This window comes from Brienomyrus brachyistius, chromosome 12, assembly GCF_023856365.1.
Source record: "Brienomyrus brachyistius isolate T26 chromosome 12, BBRACH_0.4, whole genome shotgun sequence".
NCBI lineage: Eukaryota > Metazoa > Chordata > Actinopteri > Osteoglossiformes > Mormyridae > Brienomyrus > Brienomyrus brachyistius.
In genome coordinates, this window is record NC_064544.1 from 12333455 (window position 1) to 12354800 (window position 21346).

The window sequence follows — 21346 nt, forward strand, 5'->3', positions numbered from 1 at the left end:
TCTCCCAGTAAAAATAAATGTCATTATGGTGGGGGGAAGTGGGAAGTGTAAATAATTTTAACAGGTTCAAACTACACCAGAGGTAAACATTTTTTTTCCATAATGTGAGGGCTGCAGTTAACTTGTAAAATCATCTTGTAACAGCGTAAAATACCCAACCAGCCCCCTTTATCGCAAAGTGAGATTTCTTGGTTAGCTAGATAACTAAACTATTTATCTTTTTTCCTTTACATTTAGCCCAAAATACTTTAAATCAGACAAGTAATCTTGCTTGCCCTAAAAATCCAGCTTTGTGATACAGACCCCAGGACTGCTACTATGATGATGATTATTATTATTATTATTATTATTATAGTTGTTGTTGTTGTTGTTGTTGTTTGTTATTATCGTGTCAAGATAGTTTCATGGCATGAACCAATTGGTGTTGTGTCGGTGTACAAATGCTCTATAAACTGAATAAGTATTTTATTACATTTGGAATTTAATTAAACAACCCTTATTTTGAGTTATAGACTCAAAAGCCAGAAAGACTTAAATCATATGTGGCATTTTTTTTTTAATCAATCTTCCTGGGTCAGTATTTGTCGCCTTGTGTTTCTTTGTGCCCCCAAAAGTTTTCATGCTATAAAACACTCCTGGCTAAATGTTTTAAATTGTCAGTATCCTGCTCTTTAATTATTCAACACTATGTTGTAAAACAGGATATTCTGGCTGAGGTAATTATCATACGTCCTGAAAAGGAAATAATTGGGCTTCAAGTGGCATGGAAAAAAAGTATATGAAAAATGTACATTTTTTTTCTGTAATACGCTAGTATTTGTATATTCTGTCAGGACATTTTAAAAGGTCATTCTGTATCGCTATGGTGGTATTTTCCGCAGAAATTGCCTCTCAAAGTGCCTGTGTATATAATAAGAAAACAATCACAATGTAATTAATAAAACTGTTACTTGCAGCAAAATAACATTCAAGGGAAGAATCCATGGCATTGTCAGCCCTGGGAGCACTCCCCCGAAAACTGACCAGCTCACTTTGGCATTTGAAGGCTAAGGTTATTACAGGAAATGTCACATCTGGAAAGTGTCCTGAGACACTCACGATGAAGCCAGTGGTTTCCAGAACAAAAAAAAATGTCTGGAAATACTGAGGTGAGAAGAGAATCTCAGACATAAAACAGAGGAACAAGTAGGCTGGGAAAAAAATGGCTGACACAGGAAGCACACAGCCATTAGCATTTAACATTTGGCACAGTTTTTTAGCCAGCCTCTCCGAGGAGAGTGAGATTTACCAGCTCGGGGAGCCCTGGCCGTCTTACGGAACCAGGCGTCGTACGCTGACTTAACCTCGTTTGCTGGAATTGACTGGCTCCTAACCCAGGGAGAGATTCACTTCAGCACGGTTGTGAGCCATGCCTATTTCTCATCACGGCTGCTCATGTGACTTCAGACGCAAGCATGAATGTTTCCATTGACAGTTTACCAGCAGCTCTGCGGTTAGCGAAAGGCAGCAGGCAAATGTGCAAATGATCAAGGTCCAGGAAGGAACTATTTATGTTCTGCAGTGTTAATATATATAGGCAAATACATCGCTGCATTCCTTCCCCCCCACCACCAGTTGTTGCATATTCTCGTGTCATTATCTTTGATAAATTTAGCGTTAATTATGAAGCAGCTACACGTATTTTGGATTATTACTAGTGTCACTATGTATGTGGCAGCATGTAAGTCGTGTCAGTGTTTGATCTCATTGTGTATCATATCTACATAAACATAGCTTTCTGTATGCGAGATTAGCCTTTGTCTATGTCGTATGCCAGCTGAAAATTGTGGTCGGTTTATACTGATAGCCAAAGTAGCATCCCCCCAGTGCAGCAAATTGAGCATTTTTGTTTGTTAACAGTAACAATAACATTGGGACATCACAATAGTCATTACAGAGTCCACAAATCAGCCTAACAGGAGATATTTAGAATCTGGTGGAACACGGACACATCCATAGGGTGGGCACGGTGCCTGTTATTTTTGGAGTCTAACAGGCTAAAGGAGGAGCGAAACACAAAACCGGCAGCTTTCTTTCAGAAATGACGCTCTGATTACATTAATGATGTGTAGGAGCAGTCGCTAATGCCCGATCCGGGGCTTCACGTGCTGAGTATCTCCCATGACTTTGTTATGTATCGCATTTTATATATCCAAGACAAGAGCCTTGGAGCACAATTGCCTGAGAAACATTCAATTATCACGCAGCATTTCTACCAGATGGACAGCATGTCTGGCGTGTAGACCAGAAGATTAAATAATGCAAGTCTGAAACCCCATTTGTGCCTCAGGGAAAGAGAATCAGATATCTTTAAAGCGTTATACTGATATTGAGCCTGTGTGCAACTGGCAATAAGACAAATGGCAGGTATTGGATAAGAAACTCATTTTGTTAGATTCCAAGTGGTTCTTCAGCCTCAGTGCGAAAAGTGATCAGGGCAGGTCAAATGAAGACAGGAGCTGTGACCGGGTTCAAAGGCCAATCAAGGAGGTGACCAGTACTTTTCTTATTAATTGTTTCTGCCCGTGATGGGTCGGCGCCCCGTCCAGTGTAATTCCCTGCCTTTCGCCCATAAATTCTGGGATAGGTACCAGATCTCCACAATTCTGCATAGAAGAAGCAGCTATCGGAAATGGATTAATCACACATATGGGCTTCAGAAAGAAACACCACCAAGTGGAAGGAAACAGTCACATTTTATGAAATTCATAGGTACCCCCCCATTTTTTTCAGTTTGAAAAGCAAGCACACTCACTCCAAAAAAAAAAAAAACATTCTGTTGTTGATCTCCTAGTCCTTCATACCATTCAGAAAGACACCTTCTTGTTTCTCCAAGTTGGAGTTTTCGGGATTGGAACAATTTGTACATATTAAGAAATATTAAATGAGTCCTAATTGCTCTGCAGTCACGGGAGCAACACATTTATTTTTCTGATGAGCCTAAAGAAAAGCTTGTGTTTTTAAAAATGGCATGTTGTGTCATTCCTGTGTGGTAGAAAATTAAAAGGTTGTCTTCTCAGCGAGAGGGTGGACTTGTGACCATGAAATGATCAGATAGCGGAGGCGAAAGAGTCTCGTCACGTGCAGTCCTGCAGGGCTGGGGGGGGGGGGGGGGTGGGTGTGAATCAGACCTCCATGGACTGGCTGAGTGATTTGAGGAGGTAATAAGACTCGCAGCTATTCACTGAGAGAATCTCTCCAGCTGTCGATCTTTACACCGAATCCCTCCTACTTTATCTGTCTCACAGACCTTGGTTTCATTAGGATTCTGTCCAGGATCCATTCCTCCACAAAAGAATTTGACCCTGTCCTTCTCTTCACTGGTTGGGATTCTTCTGTTGCATGTTGGTTGCTTGAGGAGAGTGCCGCCCACGATGAACTTGCAGCACAACGCCTTGTCTTTCAGCTTTGTTTAGGCAGAGAGCTGCTCACCCTAGTGGTCTGCATCGTCCTGATGAGTCCTGATGTATTGGGAAGGGATAGTACCTGAAACCTACTGACATATGGAGATACTGTTCTGTAGGGTTTTGTATATTTATTCTATTTTGTATATAGATTCATCCTATTTTTTCTTTGCTCATAGGAACATGCTAAAACATGCTAGATGTAATTTGGTAAACAGCAGTAATTTAACTAAATTTGAGAGCACAGTCTCTGTGGTGCACATATGCCTGTTTGTGTGTGTGTGGGTATGAGTCTGTTGTTTTGAGCTGCGTGGCTGACGGATGCTGTCAGAGCCTGCGGAGCCCATTACCATAACATCTTATCAGTGGCTTCTCACTCTCCTCTCCCTCAACCCCTGACCTTGACTTTTGTCCAGGCTGGAAGGAGCTACAATAGGCCATTGTCTCAGCCCGGTCAGCATGGTGGTCCATGGCACACGGTCTCATCTGTTAATTGAAGTTTCACCTAACGGTGTCGAATTCTACCAGCAACTCAGGCCGTGAAAACAAACCTTGAGAGAGGCCGCTGACCTCCGCTAGGGACCTCATGAATTTTTCATCGTGACCTTATCTGGATACTGCCCTAAAAACCCCTGCATTCCACTAATTAGATTTTTTGTTGTCACCATTGTCTTCGCATGCTGTTACCATGGAAAACGTGTTGACCTTGAATTATGTAATTAAGTCAGATACGATATATCGTATCATTTGCCTCAGTGAATTTGGCGTACATCCTGCCTTTTATTTCCTGCCCAGGTGCAGACTGTACTGTGGGAATTATCCCTAACAGCATCTCAATCAGCCCCTCAAATATGTCCAATAATATGTGGAATCAGCTTGTTCAACATCTCCTTCCAAAACCAAGTGTATTAATATGGAGGTTGTCGGCCCGTTGTTGCTATAATAGCCTGTACTCTTCTGGGACGGATTTATGTTAGATGTTGGAACATTTGCTGCCATTCGATATTGATGTTGGGTAATCAGCTCCCTTTCTGTGAGCTTATGTTGCAACCACTTCATAACTGAACTCTCTCCTAATCATTTTGACCCTCACAATCACTTCCCTTACGACTGACAGGGCAGAAATGTGGTGACCTGACTTGTTGGGAAGATGGTGTCCTATGATGGTGCCAAGTGGAAAATCACTATTCTCTTCTGTACAACCACACATCCTGCTGCTAATGTTTGTTACAGAAGATTATGTGACTGTGTGCTTAGTGATACACGTGCATTAGCGATGGGTGTAGCTTAATTAGGCAATTCCTCTAATTAAGAGGGGCGTCCACATACCTTTAACCATATAGTATATGTGTTGTTTTTTTTTTTTTGCTTTTTGAAATCCAGAGATTGTGGGGTGGAGGGGAGGCTTCTGGGAGAAGATGGAGGGTAACTGGGACGTATTCAGTTAGATGAGAAGATACCAGTTATTCCCCATTAACTTCCCCCTGATTCATCCTCATCAGCAGCTCTCCACCCTTGCTCTGTTTCTAGAAACACACAAGAAATCATGGCTAACGGGCTTGCATGCTGGGGGAAAAAAATAAAAAAGCTCATTGTCTCCAGAATGATGTGAGAATATAGATCATTCCGGAATGGATAAGGTGCCCAATTTGAATAATTCATGAGCATAATCAAATATTGTTGATTGTTTTGGCAGGTCAGTCTGCACCTGCTACCTGCATTATCATTCCTCATCAGTAGAGTGGGGAGAACAAATTATAAATCTATTTCCCGGACTAATGTACGTCATTTTTGCCATGCATTCTCACAATATCGCAGTAATAGGCAGCACAGTGTACCTTGATGTCTTCCGTTAGGGGAGAACGTGTCAACTAGTCCCACAGCTAGTGGCCGGCGTGCACAGTTACCGTCATTCGTCATATTGCTAGGCTCTCAACCCAGACTAACAGGTGTCAAACACCAGTAGACACCCTGCTTTCCTAGGTACACATATTAGGTACTTGTGTTGGTTTGAATATAAGTGCATTCTTAACTACTTAATATTCAAAACCGTAATAGAAAAACTAAGACTTCAACACAGACATAGAATAGCCTTCTCCTTACTGTAAGATAATTTGGGTTTTCACATCGTAGAAATCAGTGCAGTTTGAGAGAGAAAGGCCCTGACCTGGAAAGAAGAAGGGCCAGCTAATGTCAATGGAGTATATCGGAGTTAGACCAGGAGTGCCTTTAGCTGTGCTCCAGAGGAGAGCTTTCAGGGTCCAGGCTTCCTAGAGCTGCAGACAGCTGGAAAGCGCGTCCATCCACCACAGTGCCGTGTTTGACTGATGTCCCATGGAGTGTTATTGACCTGGGAAGCTACATTCAGAGACGGATGGGTGAGAGCAAAAATTTTGCTCAAAAATGACCAGGTTCACAGAAAACAGGTCAGAACCCCCAAAATTCTGTATGTCCTCTGTGTCCACCCATGATTTGAGTAGAGAAAATGCTAGACTGTGATACTGTAGTATAACAACCTAATGTGCTTTCGATGCCAAGCCAAGAGAATCACATTTGAGTGACTTGTATCCATCTAAAGATTATAATACTAGCATCTAATCAGAATGCCATTCATCCAGTGGAGCCCAGGTGGCTCAGGTGACTACAGATTGTGTAGCCCATCCACCTAATAGATAAGCCGACAAGCACAGAGGAGTATAAGTTCACCAGCATGTAGCCTGCAGCAGCTGCACTTTCATAAGTGCTCAAGTGTAGTAAGATCTACATTGCACTTCAGTTTGCTGTTGAGTAATTAATGCACGGCCAGTAATACAGGCAATTAATTCTTACTGAGTAAATGCAAGCATGGTGTGTCATTATTATCCATCTTGCCTCTGTATTTCCTTTTCGATTTATTTTATATTGCCTTTGTGTGGAGTGCATCATGTCACGGACTGCTTCCAGTGTGCATTCCTACAGGCACTCGTGCAGCAGAACCAGTCGTGCCGAGATGCTAAAACGGTCCACAAAGTGCCGTTCACAAATGGGGGACTTTTATTGGGGCGAATCGCTGAATGTCGGCTGCTTAGCCCGTCATAGCCTTGCCAGGCCTACCGCAGGATATGATGTGTAACGTTGTTGGGGCCGTCGCCATTGACACGTCACCAGGCAGCGAAAATCGCTGCCAGAAAAAATATTTCTGCAGCAGAGTAGGCCTGTAATTGCGGAGGAAGTGCGTGATTACCAGTGTGGTATAAATTACCATGTTGGAGGTGATCCGTGGCCCGAGAGAACGTTTTTTTTTTCTTTTTTCGCTCTTCCTAATGGCCATGCGTGTGAGTGTAATCAATCAGGCCTCGTTGTGCGAACTCTCACTGGAAGGCACAAGTGTTTTGGCCACTGAGTGCTGGGACTACGAGCTTAATTGGCAGTCTGACATCTCGGGGCGCACAATAGGACTGCCCTGTGTTAATTGGGGGGTGGGGGCCCCCTTGCAGTCCGGCCACTAATAAGCCCATCCCACAGGTCCCATTCCTCTGCCAAGTCCCATCCACCTCAGCTTATTCACCTGAGCATTTTTTTGGGATCCGAGAAATCAGAAAGCAGTTAAAGGGACATAATGAAGTTCTTCACCCTCCGATTTCAGTCGTGTTTGTAGCTCAAAATGTGCTTTCTTTACTTAATTGTTAGTCTTTGGTGTTTTCCTTGGCTTGCACACTGTCTGGGTCCCGCCGCCTCGGGCTACCGGCAGGGGCAATGTGTCAATATGTCAGGTGTTGTGGCAGTGACCTGCTGTAGCCCTGGGTACGTGTTCTAGCCCCCGCTCCTCCCCCATCCTCCAGTGATTAATTAAAGAGCGGAAGTCTCTTCACAATTTCCTTACAGACCCAGATAAAAATGAGTGCCAGTCCGCCATGAATCTCTATTAGGCGATGCGGCTTGTAATGATATCATTTCGATTACCTCACAGTCACGGTGATGAAGTGGGCCGCGTAAATTATTAACGCTCAGATCCGCACGGGTGCAGCTCGGGGTCCCTGTCCTCACCGTCCGCCCTGCGATGCTGCTGGAGAGTTATCTTTCTTTCTTTGGCGAAATGCAAGAAATGCTGCATGCTTCTGGTCTCAGGTGTCCCCTTCCACCTTTGCGTTTTCTGTAACTGCTAATCCGTAACAGGCTACAAGGGGCTCTGGATCAGTGTTTCCCAACCCGATCCTCAGGGACCCCCAGACAGTCCACATTTTTGCTCCCTCCCACAGACTGTCTGGGGGTCACTGAAGATCAGGGTGCGACACACTGGTCTAGACAGCATAGGCTACAAGGCAGCATAGGGGTCAAGGCTGGGATACATCCTGGATGGGGCGCTCATTATAGGCGATTTGGAGACATTAATTCACCTAACTGCAATCTTCCAGAATGTGGGAGGAAACTAGCATACAAGGAGAAAACCTACCTGAAGAGGGGGACAAGATGTGAACTCCATATACCGAAGCTCAGTTGTGATTATGTTGTAATGTCATAAAAATTTATCACGTATCATTAAAGCTCCAAACATTCATCCATAATCCAGCCACTCAGCCAGTAGAGGGTCACCTGGAGCCTCTCCCAACACTCTATCACAGTGCCTCGGTAGCACAAGTAGTACTGCATTGCACTAACAACGCAAAGGTTGTAGGTTTGAATGCCATGAAGCACACAGAAATTGTAGCCCTTCTCTCCACTGTAAGTGACTTTGGATAAATGCATCAGGTAATTGAGTTGAATTTGAATATCATTGGGCACCCCCACACTGGATAATTCAGAAATACAAAATTATCTCGCTGCATGTCTTTGGACTGTACAAGGAAACCCACACAACTCAGAGAGAATATGCAAATTACACAGAAACAGATTTGGGAATAGAACCCACAACCCTGGAGGTCTAAAACTCTGTGCTACCCTCTGAAATGCTAAGCTTTCCTCATTATGTTATGTTATCATAGAATTCATAACGTTTGATAATCCATATCTCCTCTCACCTTTCTTTGTATTGAGTATTTGTGTAATTTCACCATGTGTCCCTTGTCCAGCATGCAAAGGATGGATAGCCAAGAAAGTGCAACCTTTATAGTGGACCTAGATGACTGCCAAGAGAGCATTGTTGGAGTTATAGTGAGATCGTATTCCTCTCATTTAAGGTGATTTGTCTCCCCCCACCCCTATCGGAGACGTGCTAATTTTAGACTTCTTATCAAGTGGCTAATGACAGACGTTGGCGAAGCGGGACACATGATTTCAGGCCATGGGAGCAGTCGGAAAGTGACCTTGGTCGTCAAGCTCCTGGTTTCGTCTGGACAGGCAATAACGTCGGGAAGGGCACGTCACCACGGGAATGGCTAATCGTTGAACAAGAGCCAGTAAAGCAAACTTTCCTGAGCCGTACATATAAAAAATGTTCCAGCTTTCTGTGACTCACAGTTCTTTATGGTGTACGACTGATTGACTGTGATGCCAGTTTTTATACACAGGCTCACACTAAAAGGGTTTTTCGCTAAACAATGCCCTCTGTTAAACATGTATCTCCACCGGCCAATTCAGTGCGGTCTTTACGTTGGTCAGACCAGAGCTGTCGCCATAGTATTGTGTCTTATTTCAGCTTGGGCTTGGCAATGTAACGGCAGACCAGGAGATAAATTGACTTGAAAGAAAAGATCACATCTAAGTACATGGAGTCTCCAGCAGATATATTGTTCATTTGGTTTTGCCTCTTCAAATATTTAGCTGAGCTTGATACTCTGTTACAAAAGCAGAAGAACTTCAGTATAATGGCTGGTCAGATGTCTTAATCCACAGAAATAAATATAACACCATAGATCATTGCATACTGATAATGTTATGAAAGCACGTTTGCCTTATAGACAGTAAATTCAGCCATCATTCTTTGCTAAACAGGAAGAAATATTGGGCGTTATAAATAATGTCAAGCCTCAATAGGATTACAATAATTCTTCCGAGGTCTCTGTTGTTGTAAAAGGAGTGATAATGAAATGAAAACATTTTGATCTCTGCTACGTTACAGAATGAGCATTTGTGTTCTGAAGAGACCTTTTATCTGACAGTTTTGCCATGTCAGAGAGATGCAATCCAATCAGCATTCAGAAAGGCACCTGCAAGCTTTTTCAGCTGGCTTCCCTAAGCTGGAAAGGTGTAACTGGCAAGACGTACGTCTTTTATGGGCGAGTGAATGTTGTGTTTATTTAAAATTTAATTTAAGCCCCTAGAATTTCTGATGAATCCTCTCTTATTAAAAAAGGATTAGGAGGACAGGGCTGATGGAGGGACAGGCGTCTGTCACCAGATCCGCACGTAGGGCAGGGGGTGGTGGTAGTGCTGGGGGGGTTGTGGTATTCATGTGTGAACGATGTACGATCGGCGGGCTTTCATTGGCAGAGACGGGCAGAAAAACAAATGCCACGGGGTCTCCATTCCTGGTCCCCAGGGGCCCGAGATCTGATCGTACAGAATACATTTTAATTAGCTCCAGACAGACACTTGAGACTACAGGTAGATACAAAGAATGACTTCACAATGTAGCAAAGGGTTGCGGCTGTGTGGAAATCGAACCTTCTGATGATGCTCTCCATCCCGTTGCATGCATGGGCCGCTCCAGGAGCATTATTTGTGTGTGTGTGTGTGTGTGTGTGTGTGGGCCTTGCTTAGAGCACAGTACTGAAATGGAGTGTTCCAGGGGTGCCTAGTCCGGCCGAGGTTTCTAGTAAGCTAATGCGCTTAAGGAGGATTGGTGTAGACGGGCAGATTAGATATCCAGCTTGTTCTCATTCAGCCGGTTCTTGTTTTGAACTGTGGAAGTCTACATGCTTATCATGACTTAAGAGGATGTTTGTGTTTGTAGGGGAGGGGGATTATGTTTATATTACATTGTGGGGACCAAATGTTCCCTACAATGCAATGAAAACCAGTTTTTTGGACATTATGAGGTCCATTTTTCAGATCCCCACAAACATCTGTGAATGCAATAAAAAAAGTAAAAATGCTAAATGTCTCGATTTTGTTTGGTTACTTGTGGTTAAGGTTAGGGCTGGGTAGGGTTAGGGTTGTCATAGTTGGGAATATGGTTTTTCCCATAGAAAAGAATGGACAGTCTCCACAAAGATATGAATACACATGTGCGTGGGTATTTGTATGTGTGTGTGTGTGTGTGTGTGTGTGTGTGTGTGTGTGTGCGCGTTTGCTCATCCCTGGCAGGCCATAGTGCTCACCATTTCTCCTTCATTCCCATTTTTTCAAGCCCTTCATGGAAATCCGGGCTATATGCGGCATTTTGACGGCTCAGGATTAGAAAGTGCTGGAAGAGCGTAGAATATTTGCATAGAATGCCACGGTGCCAGGTCGTAGCCGTTCATACAGGCCTCTCACCCTGAGGCGCTGTTTGCTTAAATCCGGCTCTGTTTGTGCCTTTTGTGTGGACTCCGCAAGTTCCCGCACATATATGGCCCGTTACCTCTGGGAACTACACCCCCAGGCTGCCCAGATGAATGACTGACTACAGTCGACCCTTTGAGAGTGTGTACTTATGTGTGTGAGCCCCGTGATGGTTTGCTGCCATTCCGACACCCCCGTGTATGGACATGCCTGCAGCTATGTCAATGTTCGACTCCACATCTGATTGTGCATGCAGTATTACTGCCTCACCAGCATAGTTTGGAAAAGTCATAAGGCCAAGGGCCAAGGCATCATAACCACATGTTAGCATAGCATGCTCTGTGTTACACAGTCATTAATTTAAATAAACGGTTGAAGATGGAAGGATGGCTGGCTAGATGGACGGATCATTTCATTGTTTAGTCTCGTGGGCTGGTTCAATGGGCAGCAGCCTTGATCCACGTCTAAAAGGTTGTGGGTTCTCTGTATTCGAACGTTCTTTCCATGATTCACAGAGGCCTCCTTTAATTTTCTTCTGCATTTATGCGAATTGGCATCTTTAAATTCCATAGATGTGGAATCCTGGTATGTACTAGCATCAAATCCAGGGTGCAGGGCCAGCGGCAGAAAAGTTTGATTGGGGTAGCCATCAGGGGTCAGATATATTTACAGGGGGGGAGGTTACTAAGAAGAAATGGCAATCTGTTCATAAGTACAAGTTGCGCGTAAGTCGTATCTTCTTAACCACGGGATTGCCAACCATGAGGTGGTGGTCCCAGGGACTCCCTCTGTGTATTTCGGCCAGAAGACCATCAACGGTGGGATAGACTATTATCCATTAATCATCTCGTGATTTAGTTGGAAACACACCGGGATCGAATGATCGACAGGTTGGCCGGCTCTGGTTTACAGTTTTAAATGCTTGAAATATCTTTTTTCATTTCTTGGTGAGGGAGGGCAAGTGAGGTGGCCACTTATTTACTTGGGGGGGCGGTGGCCGGCCCTTAGATCCTCCCCTGCCAGGGTGTACCTCTGTCTTGTGCTCTGTGCATGCATGGATGGATGTTTGTTACACAGATAATGGTTTTTTTTATTGCTACCTTTTAATGTACATTTTAATAGCACGCTTTCACTTTGCACTAGCAATGCAAAGTACAGTTGTTTTTGTTCTTTTCCTCATGTTTAGAAGCCATAAGGATTGATTGCTGGCGATGGAATTCTCTTGTTCTTTTGTTTCACTTGACAGATGTAAATTGCCTTTGAAATCTACCATTTTTTTCCTGTAGTCACCCCATCTATTCAAAGGGAGCCAACCCCCTTTTAGAATATTCCGAGTTAATTTGACGCGGAAATGGCGACAATGCACACGGGCAGCTCAATGAGGGCATCCATTCCCGCTCTGACTATGTTTTTGTTTATCTTCTCAAACGTCCTTTGAATCGCTGTCAACTCCAATGACTGAATTCCGTCTGGAGAGGATATCAGCTTAAATTACATTGTTCCCTCTACAGGATGTGACACACACTCCGTAACCTATTGTTTTTATCAAGCTTTTCTCCAGAGATTACGGAGTCACACTGAACTACTGTACGTGGATGTAATTTTTTTCATTGGTGTGAGATGTCAGTGGAATGTGTTACCCACTTTGTGGCCCTAGTATGGTAATCTGCCAATTACTGCATTAATCTGTGCTTTTTCTCTCTTTCTCCCCAATGCCTAAAATAGAAGTGGAACAAAAAGGTAATGAAATACCTTTCACACTGAATATTCCTTCTCTTATGTTGGTTAAGTCGATGACACTTGGGAGCGCTCCCTGTCACGCCATTTGTTCTCGATGCCGCTTTCCATTTTGCTGCTGAGTGCAAGCTTGTACCCGGTCAGTGCTGAGAATCTCAGGTTCACTCTGAAGAGGCTGTGAATGCAGTAAGCAGCAGGTGGCGCAGTGCTTAAGGAGATCAACTAGCTACCAGGAAACCACAGGCCCTTATCTTGGATTGGGATTTTTTTTTTAATATATTTATAAACCTTTCAACTGTGTGTTCTTTCTAGATCGCACCCTAAACGGCTGCGACACCCTCTGTCCATTTTCTGTCAAGGTTTTGCACATAGTCCCTTAGCAAACCAGAAGAGCAGAGCTTGAGATAATCAGCAGCCCACCCAGCGAGCTGTCAGCACCATGAATTGTGGCTAAACTCTCAAGAACCTCCGTGTAGTCAGCAACAAGTGGACTCAAACCACGCACCCCCTTCCATGCTTGCTGACCCCAGCCTGCACGGCAGGTCCCAGGTCTGACAGGCACTTTTTCCTACCAGCCAATCAGACTGATATTTATTTGCGCTGCACTTGTTTAACAATGCACTCAGCAGCAAAACCATTCATTTGGGCAGGAGTGTAAACCTCGCAGGCTAAGCTGTTAACGTTTATTATTCCTCAGCAAAACCTGATTTCTGTGGTCCCTCTAATAACCTCCCCCCATTGCCTTCTCCTTCACCTGTGTCTCCTTCCATTGCTTAAGTGTCTGTTTGAAGCACCTGTCACCGAACGCCCATCCTTCATCTAGAGGGGGCTTTTAAAGACTTCCAAATGGTAGCGTATGGCAGTGTTTCATCAACAGCACATATCTTGGGGTGTTATTTATGTGCTGGTGGACGACACGCCCGCTCCCGACAGATTACGGGGCCCTAACATGCCCTCCCCTGGCCGCTGACTGCACCAGCTGTCTCCGCGGTGCGCCGGCAACATTGCCAGTCGCCTTCAAATCATCGGGACTGTCGTCGCATTTCCATACATGCTGCCGAGACTGAAGTTCAGACAGAGCGGGGAGAGGCTCCTGCATTTCGCATTTCCTTTGTGTGTTGGGTGTAGGTTGCGCTTCTGTCTGGAGCCGATCACCTTGTCCTGAATCCCTCTGTTAGTGACAGAAGGCTTTTCCACCCCCAAACCCAAATCCTCCTTACTGCCTCCTCCAGCGGGGGGGCAATTTCTTTCATCATGTTCATTAGATAAGGCCACCAAATGTAACTGTTACAAGCAGAGCGGGAGTGGATTTTATTGTCATATAAACAACGATTAAGTTCAAAAATCAATTTAAAAGGAAATATGACTATAGAAGTATCAATACTGTATAAACGTATTAGTTATTATGTATGTATTTTTCCATGTATTAACACAAATCAGAATTGATTTTGGTGATAAAATTCAGTGTGGATGAAAGCCAGCTGTACTGTTACATGACAGAAGGCTGTATTTATGTTTAATCTTCCCTGTGATCTGGGCCACAGCTGTGTCCACCTGCCACATATTGACAGTGAATCAAAATCATTAGTCTTTTCTTGACTTGATTACAGACCATTGTGACCTCCAAAATGAATGGCATATTCTGAGAGGCGCTATCAGCCAGCGGAAAGTGGACCTGATGAGTGTTTGTTTATTTTCATTAAATTCGTTACAGCGCTCGTAAATCCTGAGTGGTGTCGCACAGAATGGCAGGGTTATCCGTCGAGGCCCCGGGTCCCTTCTTGATAACGACGACATCATTTCCTGTAACTGTAACTCACCCATTGCTCTATCCGTTCACGAGCACATAACCATTGCTTACACCTCCCGCTTGCATCAGCTTGGATTTCTTTCTGTGTGTCTCCACCCCATAGCCGAGATGTCCTGACTTCTCTGTTTGAAATGAACAATGTACACACTCTTTCATGATAGCTGTTACTCTTTTACAGGTAAACTCTAATTATCACAAAGTTCAGCAGCTATGAAGGAAATCCACCAAAACCAGCATTGGGCAGGCATATTTTCCTGAAAAGTATCCCAGGTGTACTGAAAATTGCTGTCCTTGAAACCAGCCTTAGGACAGGAAAGCTTTATAAATCAGCCTTAACCCAATGTCATTGCTTGATCTATGACTGTTTGAAGTAACACATTAACACACGGCAGATAAAGCAAGCATGAAATAATGTTTATATATAGATAATATCTGACAAGAAATAGTAAGCAAGACGTCAACTGAGAAGATTAGGGGAAATTCCATCACCTTTTGGGTCAAGGTGGGTGAACACTGAGCAGTAGAGCTGCACTTGGGCTGAATATAGGCCTGATTTTCCCCTCACTGTTTAGGGATTTTTGGTTCTTAAGGGAAGTTGTCTCATCCTTCCACCTTGCCTTCCCAGTTTTCCTGTGTCCAGGCTTGCTGAGGGGAGTGTACCAGAGTGAACACCTCTTCGAGTCGGACCACCAGTCGGGCGCCTGGTGTAAGGATCCCCTCCAAGCTTCGGATAAGATCTACTACATGCCATGGACACCCTACCGGACGGACACGCTGACGGAGTACTCGTCCAAGGAGGACTTCATCGCGGGCCGGCCCACCACCACGTACAAGCTGCCCCACCGCGTGGACGGAACGGGCTTCGTGGTGTACGACGGAGCGCTGTTCTTCAACAAGGAGCGCACACGCAACATCGTCAAGTTCGACCTGCGCACACGCATCAAGAGCGGCGAGGCCATCATCGCCAGCGCCAACTACCACGACACCTCACCCTACCGCTGGGGCGGCAAGTCTGACATTGACTTGGCTGTGGATGAGAACGGCCTGTGGGTCATTTACGCCACGGAGCAGAACAATGGAAAGATAGTGGTCAGCCAGCTGAACCCCTACACGCTGCGGGTCGAGGGGACGTGGGACACGGCCTATGACAAGCGCTCTGCCTCCAACGCCTTTATGATCTGCGGCATCCTCTATGTCATCAAGTCCGTTTATGAGGATGATGACAATGAAGCCACGGGGAACAAGATCGACTACATCTACAACACCGAGCTCAGCAGAGATAGTTACCTCGACATACCTTTTCCCAACTCTTACCAGTACATTGCTGCCGTTGATTACAATCCCAGAGACAACCTGCTTTATGTATGGAACAACTATCATGTGGTGAAATATTCTCTGGATTTTGGAGTACTGGATCAAAGACCAGGTAGGTCTTTTTAATGCCCCTTCAGTGTGTAAGACTGTGCCATGTATGTATTTCTAATAAGCTTTCTCTTTGATGCCACTTAAGAAGAAAAATAGTGAAGGGTCAAATCGTCTGAGGTGGACAATTCGGGTCCGGAGAGTAAAAATCCAGACCATGATTTTATTTCAGCCAAACCAAGTTGAGTACCCTGTGACTGTGACTCTTTATGGTCTTTATCTGACTCTGATTGGTTGAAACTTGGATTTTTACTTTCTGGACTATGTACCTTCAAACCAGACTCATTTCAAGTCAGAAAGGCAAAGACCTGGACTAGTAAGTCAGCCTTATCTCAAAGACTCTTGAATTGAAGCGAAAGTAGAAAAATAAACAGGGATATATCTCGGCCAAGATGTGGGCGTATAAACCAGTTAGGTATAATTCAGAACATGAGCCCATGCCTTGTGTGGTGGTGCCACTCTGAATAGTGAGTGTCTTAATAGATAATTAGGGCATGGAATCAATGAAGTGTGAATTCTTGTTTAGTGTTAACGGAGAAGCTCGGTGCAGAGGATGGTGATAATTAGGCACACAGCTCCTGCTCACCTCTCCTACTTTAGCCATTTAATTATGCTGCTTTGCAGAGGTTGGGGTCGGATCAGCGTGGCCGACGGTAGAGGCCGTAATCAGAGCAATAACATCTGCACCATCGGTGTGACGAAATGTGCTGAAACGTGTTTATGTCTCTTGTCTTGTACAAACATATGCTTCTCCGCTTCCTTGGTGCTCTTCCTGGTCATTTTTGAAGGCAGGGAGGCCTGTGCGCCAACGCTTGTGATTAATTACACGAGAAAGAAAAGGGGAAAAAAACTAAAAATGTTGTCACACTAATTAGTATCCTGCTTCAGCTATCTAGCTGTTATTTCATTTTTTTCGAGAATGTTTTCATTTTTATCTCTTGGCTGTATAAATCTGTAGGTAACATATTGGCTAAAGTGCCTGTCTGGTTGTGGGGTCTGATCCCAGGGGAGGGCCCATACTGTTATCCCTTTGAGAAGGAGGTGTAAGCAGCTCCTGACACAGTAAATTGAAAGATCTGCGCGTAAAGCTGTCAGGTTTGAGCTCACGAATGAGCTGGGCTGCTTCCTTAAGTGTAATTGCTTCACACACCTTTTAAAGAGAGACACTCTCTGCTTCACACTTTATTAAATGACGGCATATTAAACAGCGCTTCTACATGCATCTGGGACTTGCACTACAAGAAATTATCTTTCGAGATGCTCTGCAAACTTAGTTTTTACCGATCACCTCTGAAATAATGGACTAGCTTTTCTCTGGGGGTTTCTGGCAAAGATCCATGGCTATTCAATGGACTGACCCCCGAAGACAGAGCTGCTGACGATGAGGAAATAGAAATTAATAAATGGAGCGAATGCTAGAGGCTGAGCTTCTCCTGTGGAAATGAACGTGTGGAATGGTTGCAACTACTCCATCTCTCGGATCGGATTGCGCTGTCAGAACTGAACGGCCTTCGCAATATAGCGTACATTTAGCTTGATAGTATATCTGTTTGGAAGTGCAGCATCGCCATGTAGGATGTGGAAGTCCAGTGAATATCACAGGATATAAGGATGGCATGACCACTGATAGTAAAGATAAATGTTTCTGTGTGTAACAAGCAGGAGTAGTATCATGCTGGTTAGCAGGATGCGAGCATAGCATCTTAAAAATACAGCGACGATAGGTATCAAATCTGTGTGAAACGTTTATACTGAAAAGATATCATCTAACACAAGGATAACACCTCGGTGAACATTATAGCAGGATACTGGATAGCGTGTGTACTTAGTGTAAAGATGCAGATCACCTCGGTGTAGAATATAAGCGTAGCATCTCCCGTGGATGTAGCACAATCAGCTGACAGCACCTTCTGAAGGTGTGCTGGTAGCCCCAACAGAGCCACTGCCACCTGTGTCCCTCCAGGAGCACCACGCATGAGCGGGCGCAGCACCAGAGCGTGCAGAAGGGGGCAACGGAGCGGAGGGGCTGGGTGCTCTCCACAGCTGGGGGCTCAGTTTGGAGCGGAGCCCCGTAATGACTTGGGCTTCACAGCTCAACATGAAGGCCCCTCAACACACACCCAGCTATCAGACACTGACAAGCAGGAGCATTGAAACTGGGAGGGGGGATGTACCCCCCATTATTTCATTTGGATTCATTCACTCCTCCCGAATAAATAGACCCATGCATATAAATTATTCAATTGTGCCCCTCTCTCGATATCAACCTCCCTTCTGCGCCATTGCTGAGGGGGCATGTTCCATTCCATATTCAACCCTTAGGTGGCCAGATAATGTGTCACGTGATGTGTCATGTAAAGCATTGTTAAATCTTCACATTCCAACTTTAACGTCATTCCCATCCACCCATCTACCCCTCGGCCCGATTCCCACACCCGCATATATAACGCGGGGCTGTGGTGAGCCGGAGCTCATCCCAGGCAGCACAGGGAATGCCCTGGGCGAAAGCAGAATGACCAGTGATTACCATGAATATCTCTTGATGGTCTTGAGCATCTCTGGTCTCAATAATGCACTTCCTCTGCATGCCTGTGCATTGAGGTACATCTGCGATTCATCAATTGATCTTGTTCTATACATTGCAAATCGCAGGAACGGAAGGTTAATAAGTGTTTGCGCAGCCGCAGGGATGGAGACGCAGGTACGCCGTTGCATTGTGAGAATGATTTCCGAAGCTGTCGGTCCAGGCGCATATTAACAACCTGTTTGAGCCCAACTCTGTTATGAACACTTTCAGCACGCTTCACACCTACAGCAGCCAGAGCGCGTCGATGACTGTGTTTATTTATGTTTATTGGTGTTTATTGGAAAATCTGCCTCTTCTTATCCTTCTGAAAGGCAGCATTGCCCTCCCTGCAAGTCATTTCACAGGAACATTACAGCGGCAGCCGGATGGTGTCAGAGCCATCCATGGTGGCATTGTATTCATCAGCCGAGAGCTCATTGGTCACAGGCGTGGCACTAAAGACAGATGGATTAGATAAGATGCTATTCATTTGTCATTTATACAAGTACAAGTACAGTTACAAGAGAATTTTTTTTCCATCCCTTCTGTGACACACACACACAGGTTTGTAATTATATATTTGTGGGTACTCTCCATTCATTTCTATGGGGAAAACTCAAATCCCAACATAACGAACTGAACCAAACTGAACAGAACTGCATTTTTCATTTTTTGGATGCAGTCACAGATTTTAATTCAATTAAGTTTCTTCGAAAAAACGGTCCGTACAGCGTCAAAGTAGCTGGTTTTTTCCAAATTGAGGGGAAATTTCTCACTTACGCTAAATACGAGACTTTTGGCGTTTCAAGTTTTTTAATTACATTCACAAATCTTTGTGGAGACCTGCAAAATGGTCCCCGCAATGTCAAAATTTTTTATTACATTGTGGGTCACATTTGAGGTTACAGCACAGGGTCAGCCTTTTATCTGGTTCTTCTAGGGCAGAATTTATGTAGTAGCCAACATGACATGATGATACTATCGGCCACGGGGTTAGAACCAACAACCTTTCAAACACCCACACATTTGTGGGAGTTGGGGGAATCGTCATTTTCAACAGATCCCCCCCCCCACATACACACACACACATATGTTGTGGCCTGGAATTGGCTTTCCATGACGCTGTAATGGATGAGTGTGGATGAGTGTTTGGATCATTATTGAATGGATGAATTAATGGATGGGAATATTTCCATATGTCCATACAATCTTGAATTACTTTGATTGTAAAAGCAAGTACTATGGTTTAAATCTATAGGCATCTATAGATACAACATTAAATGTAAGGTAGTAGTGGACGGTTAGCTGTGTTGTTTGTTTCGTTGTTTGTGTCTGACACTCTCATGGCCCCCAGCTGGGTTTTCTGGGGGCTCCATGTGTCAGACAGGAGTTTAGTCAGATTTACACGCACTTTACTCTGCTAACCACTGTGAAGAGCCTGCTTCCATTTTTCTCACAGCCTGTGTTTAACAGAAACTCTTCCTGCCTTTTGAAGTCGGTCTTCGGACTCGCTAATTATATTTTTGCATTGTGGAGAAATTGGACCTGGGAGCTAATTTGCGCAGACCATAATAAAACGACTTGCCCGCCGCTCCAGACACCTGCCGCCAGTCTCCAGCAGGATGTCGGTGCAATCAGCCAATCCAGGGTGACGGGCAGAGAGTCTGCGCTCGGCGCTCCATCATCGCTCGTCTGGCCGGCCCATCCGGTTTTCAGTGTGCGCCGGGGAGCTTAAATAATCACATGTAATGCTGCGGAATAAACCGTATCCGCCACACTTCACTGGTCCCGTCACAAGGCAGGAGGGCCTTTGGGATGTGGGGACCTGTTTGACACCAATGCTGTGAGGAAAAACGACCTATTTCAATAGTGACTTTTTAAGACGAGATTATGTATAGCTGACATGCAGTTCGGATGAATTTGTCCTCTTTAAATGGTCTGTAGTGTGTGATTCTTTGTGCCTCTGTTTGCCCTCTGATGGCTGGCATCTCATACAAGCCTTTCCCTGGATCCTGCCCTCCAGGCTCTCCACAGCCCTCTACTGCAGAGGCAGATATGGAAGATAGATGGATGATATTATCTTTAAACATAATAAGTTTCACTTATTACAAACCGGCTTGTATTGATTAGCTTTCAAAATTGTTTTTTTTTTATTATTGTATTCTAGCATTCGGTTTTTAATGTGTGCTTGGCATGATGGGGGTGAGCAGGGACGACAAGGGCCTTAAAGCAGCCTGCCCACCTCCACCACCGAATGGCAGAATGACGCATCCTTTGATCTGTCACTGTTCAGTCCTGGGGGGTCAAATGTGCAGGTGTTTCCTGGCTGGCCGGCTCACAGCACGGCTTGGACAGACCGCGAGATCAGGTAGAGATAAGCGATCGGCCCAGTGTCACGTACAGGCAAGGCGGGATGAAGGGCACGGTGTCCGTGTTTGTCGACCCTTTTTGCCGGGCGCCCAGTGATTCGGCCGTCCTGCTCAGTGCCCATGCGACATTCACACACATCGGCTCTGACACTTTTACCGGACGCCTGATGCTTCACCCATGCGTTTCACTTTTTCTTTCTTCACGTATCAATCGCTCCCCGTTCCACGGTAGATTTCATTTTCACTGTTTTTTTATTTTTCAACAGGAGTCCCCCCCCTACCCGTGAGAAACTCAATAAACACGCAGTCAGCTATGCTTAGTTGCTCTTAAGATTATTAAAATTATAGAATTGCACTCCATAATGGCCAAGTGTGACTGACAATCACCATCTCAGTGGCCCAGGAAGGTTGCACTCTCACTTTGCGCCTCCTGGGCTGTGGGTGCGAATCCTGCTCCTGCTATGCGTGCTGCCTGCACATTAGGTACTCTCTCGCCCCCTGCAGGTAGGCAAATTGGTGCGTCTACATTACCTATAGTATGTGCCCTGGAATGAACTCCTGGACCTCTCATACTCCATATTGGATAAACAGCAGAAAT

General features: G+C 44.8%; 1 protein-coding gene across 23 annotated transcripts in view; it reads left to right on the plus strand.

The window, feature by feature from the left end:
- The window catches only part of LOC125704608 (adhesion G protein-coupled receptor L3-like), a 178290-nt gene that overhangs the window by 88415 nt on the left and 68529 nt on the right, over nt 1-21346 (plus strand). For 19 of the 23 annotated variants that reach the window (XM_048970399.1, XM_048970415.1, XM_048970416.1 and 16 more), the window contains 2 exons: nt 12570-12584; nt 15017-15817. In XM_048970399.1, coding sequence (XP_048826356.1) covers nt 12570-12584; nt 15017-15817 — 816 coding nt within the window. The remainder of the gene's footprint in view (nt 1-12569; nt 12585-15016; nt 15818-21346) is intronic. The other 4 variants (XM_048970420.1, XM_048970402.1, XM_048970419.1 and 1 more) reach the window with 1 other exon arrangement.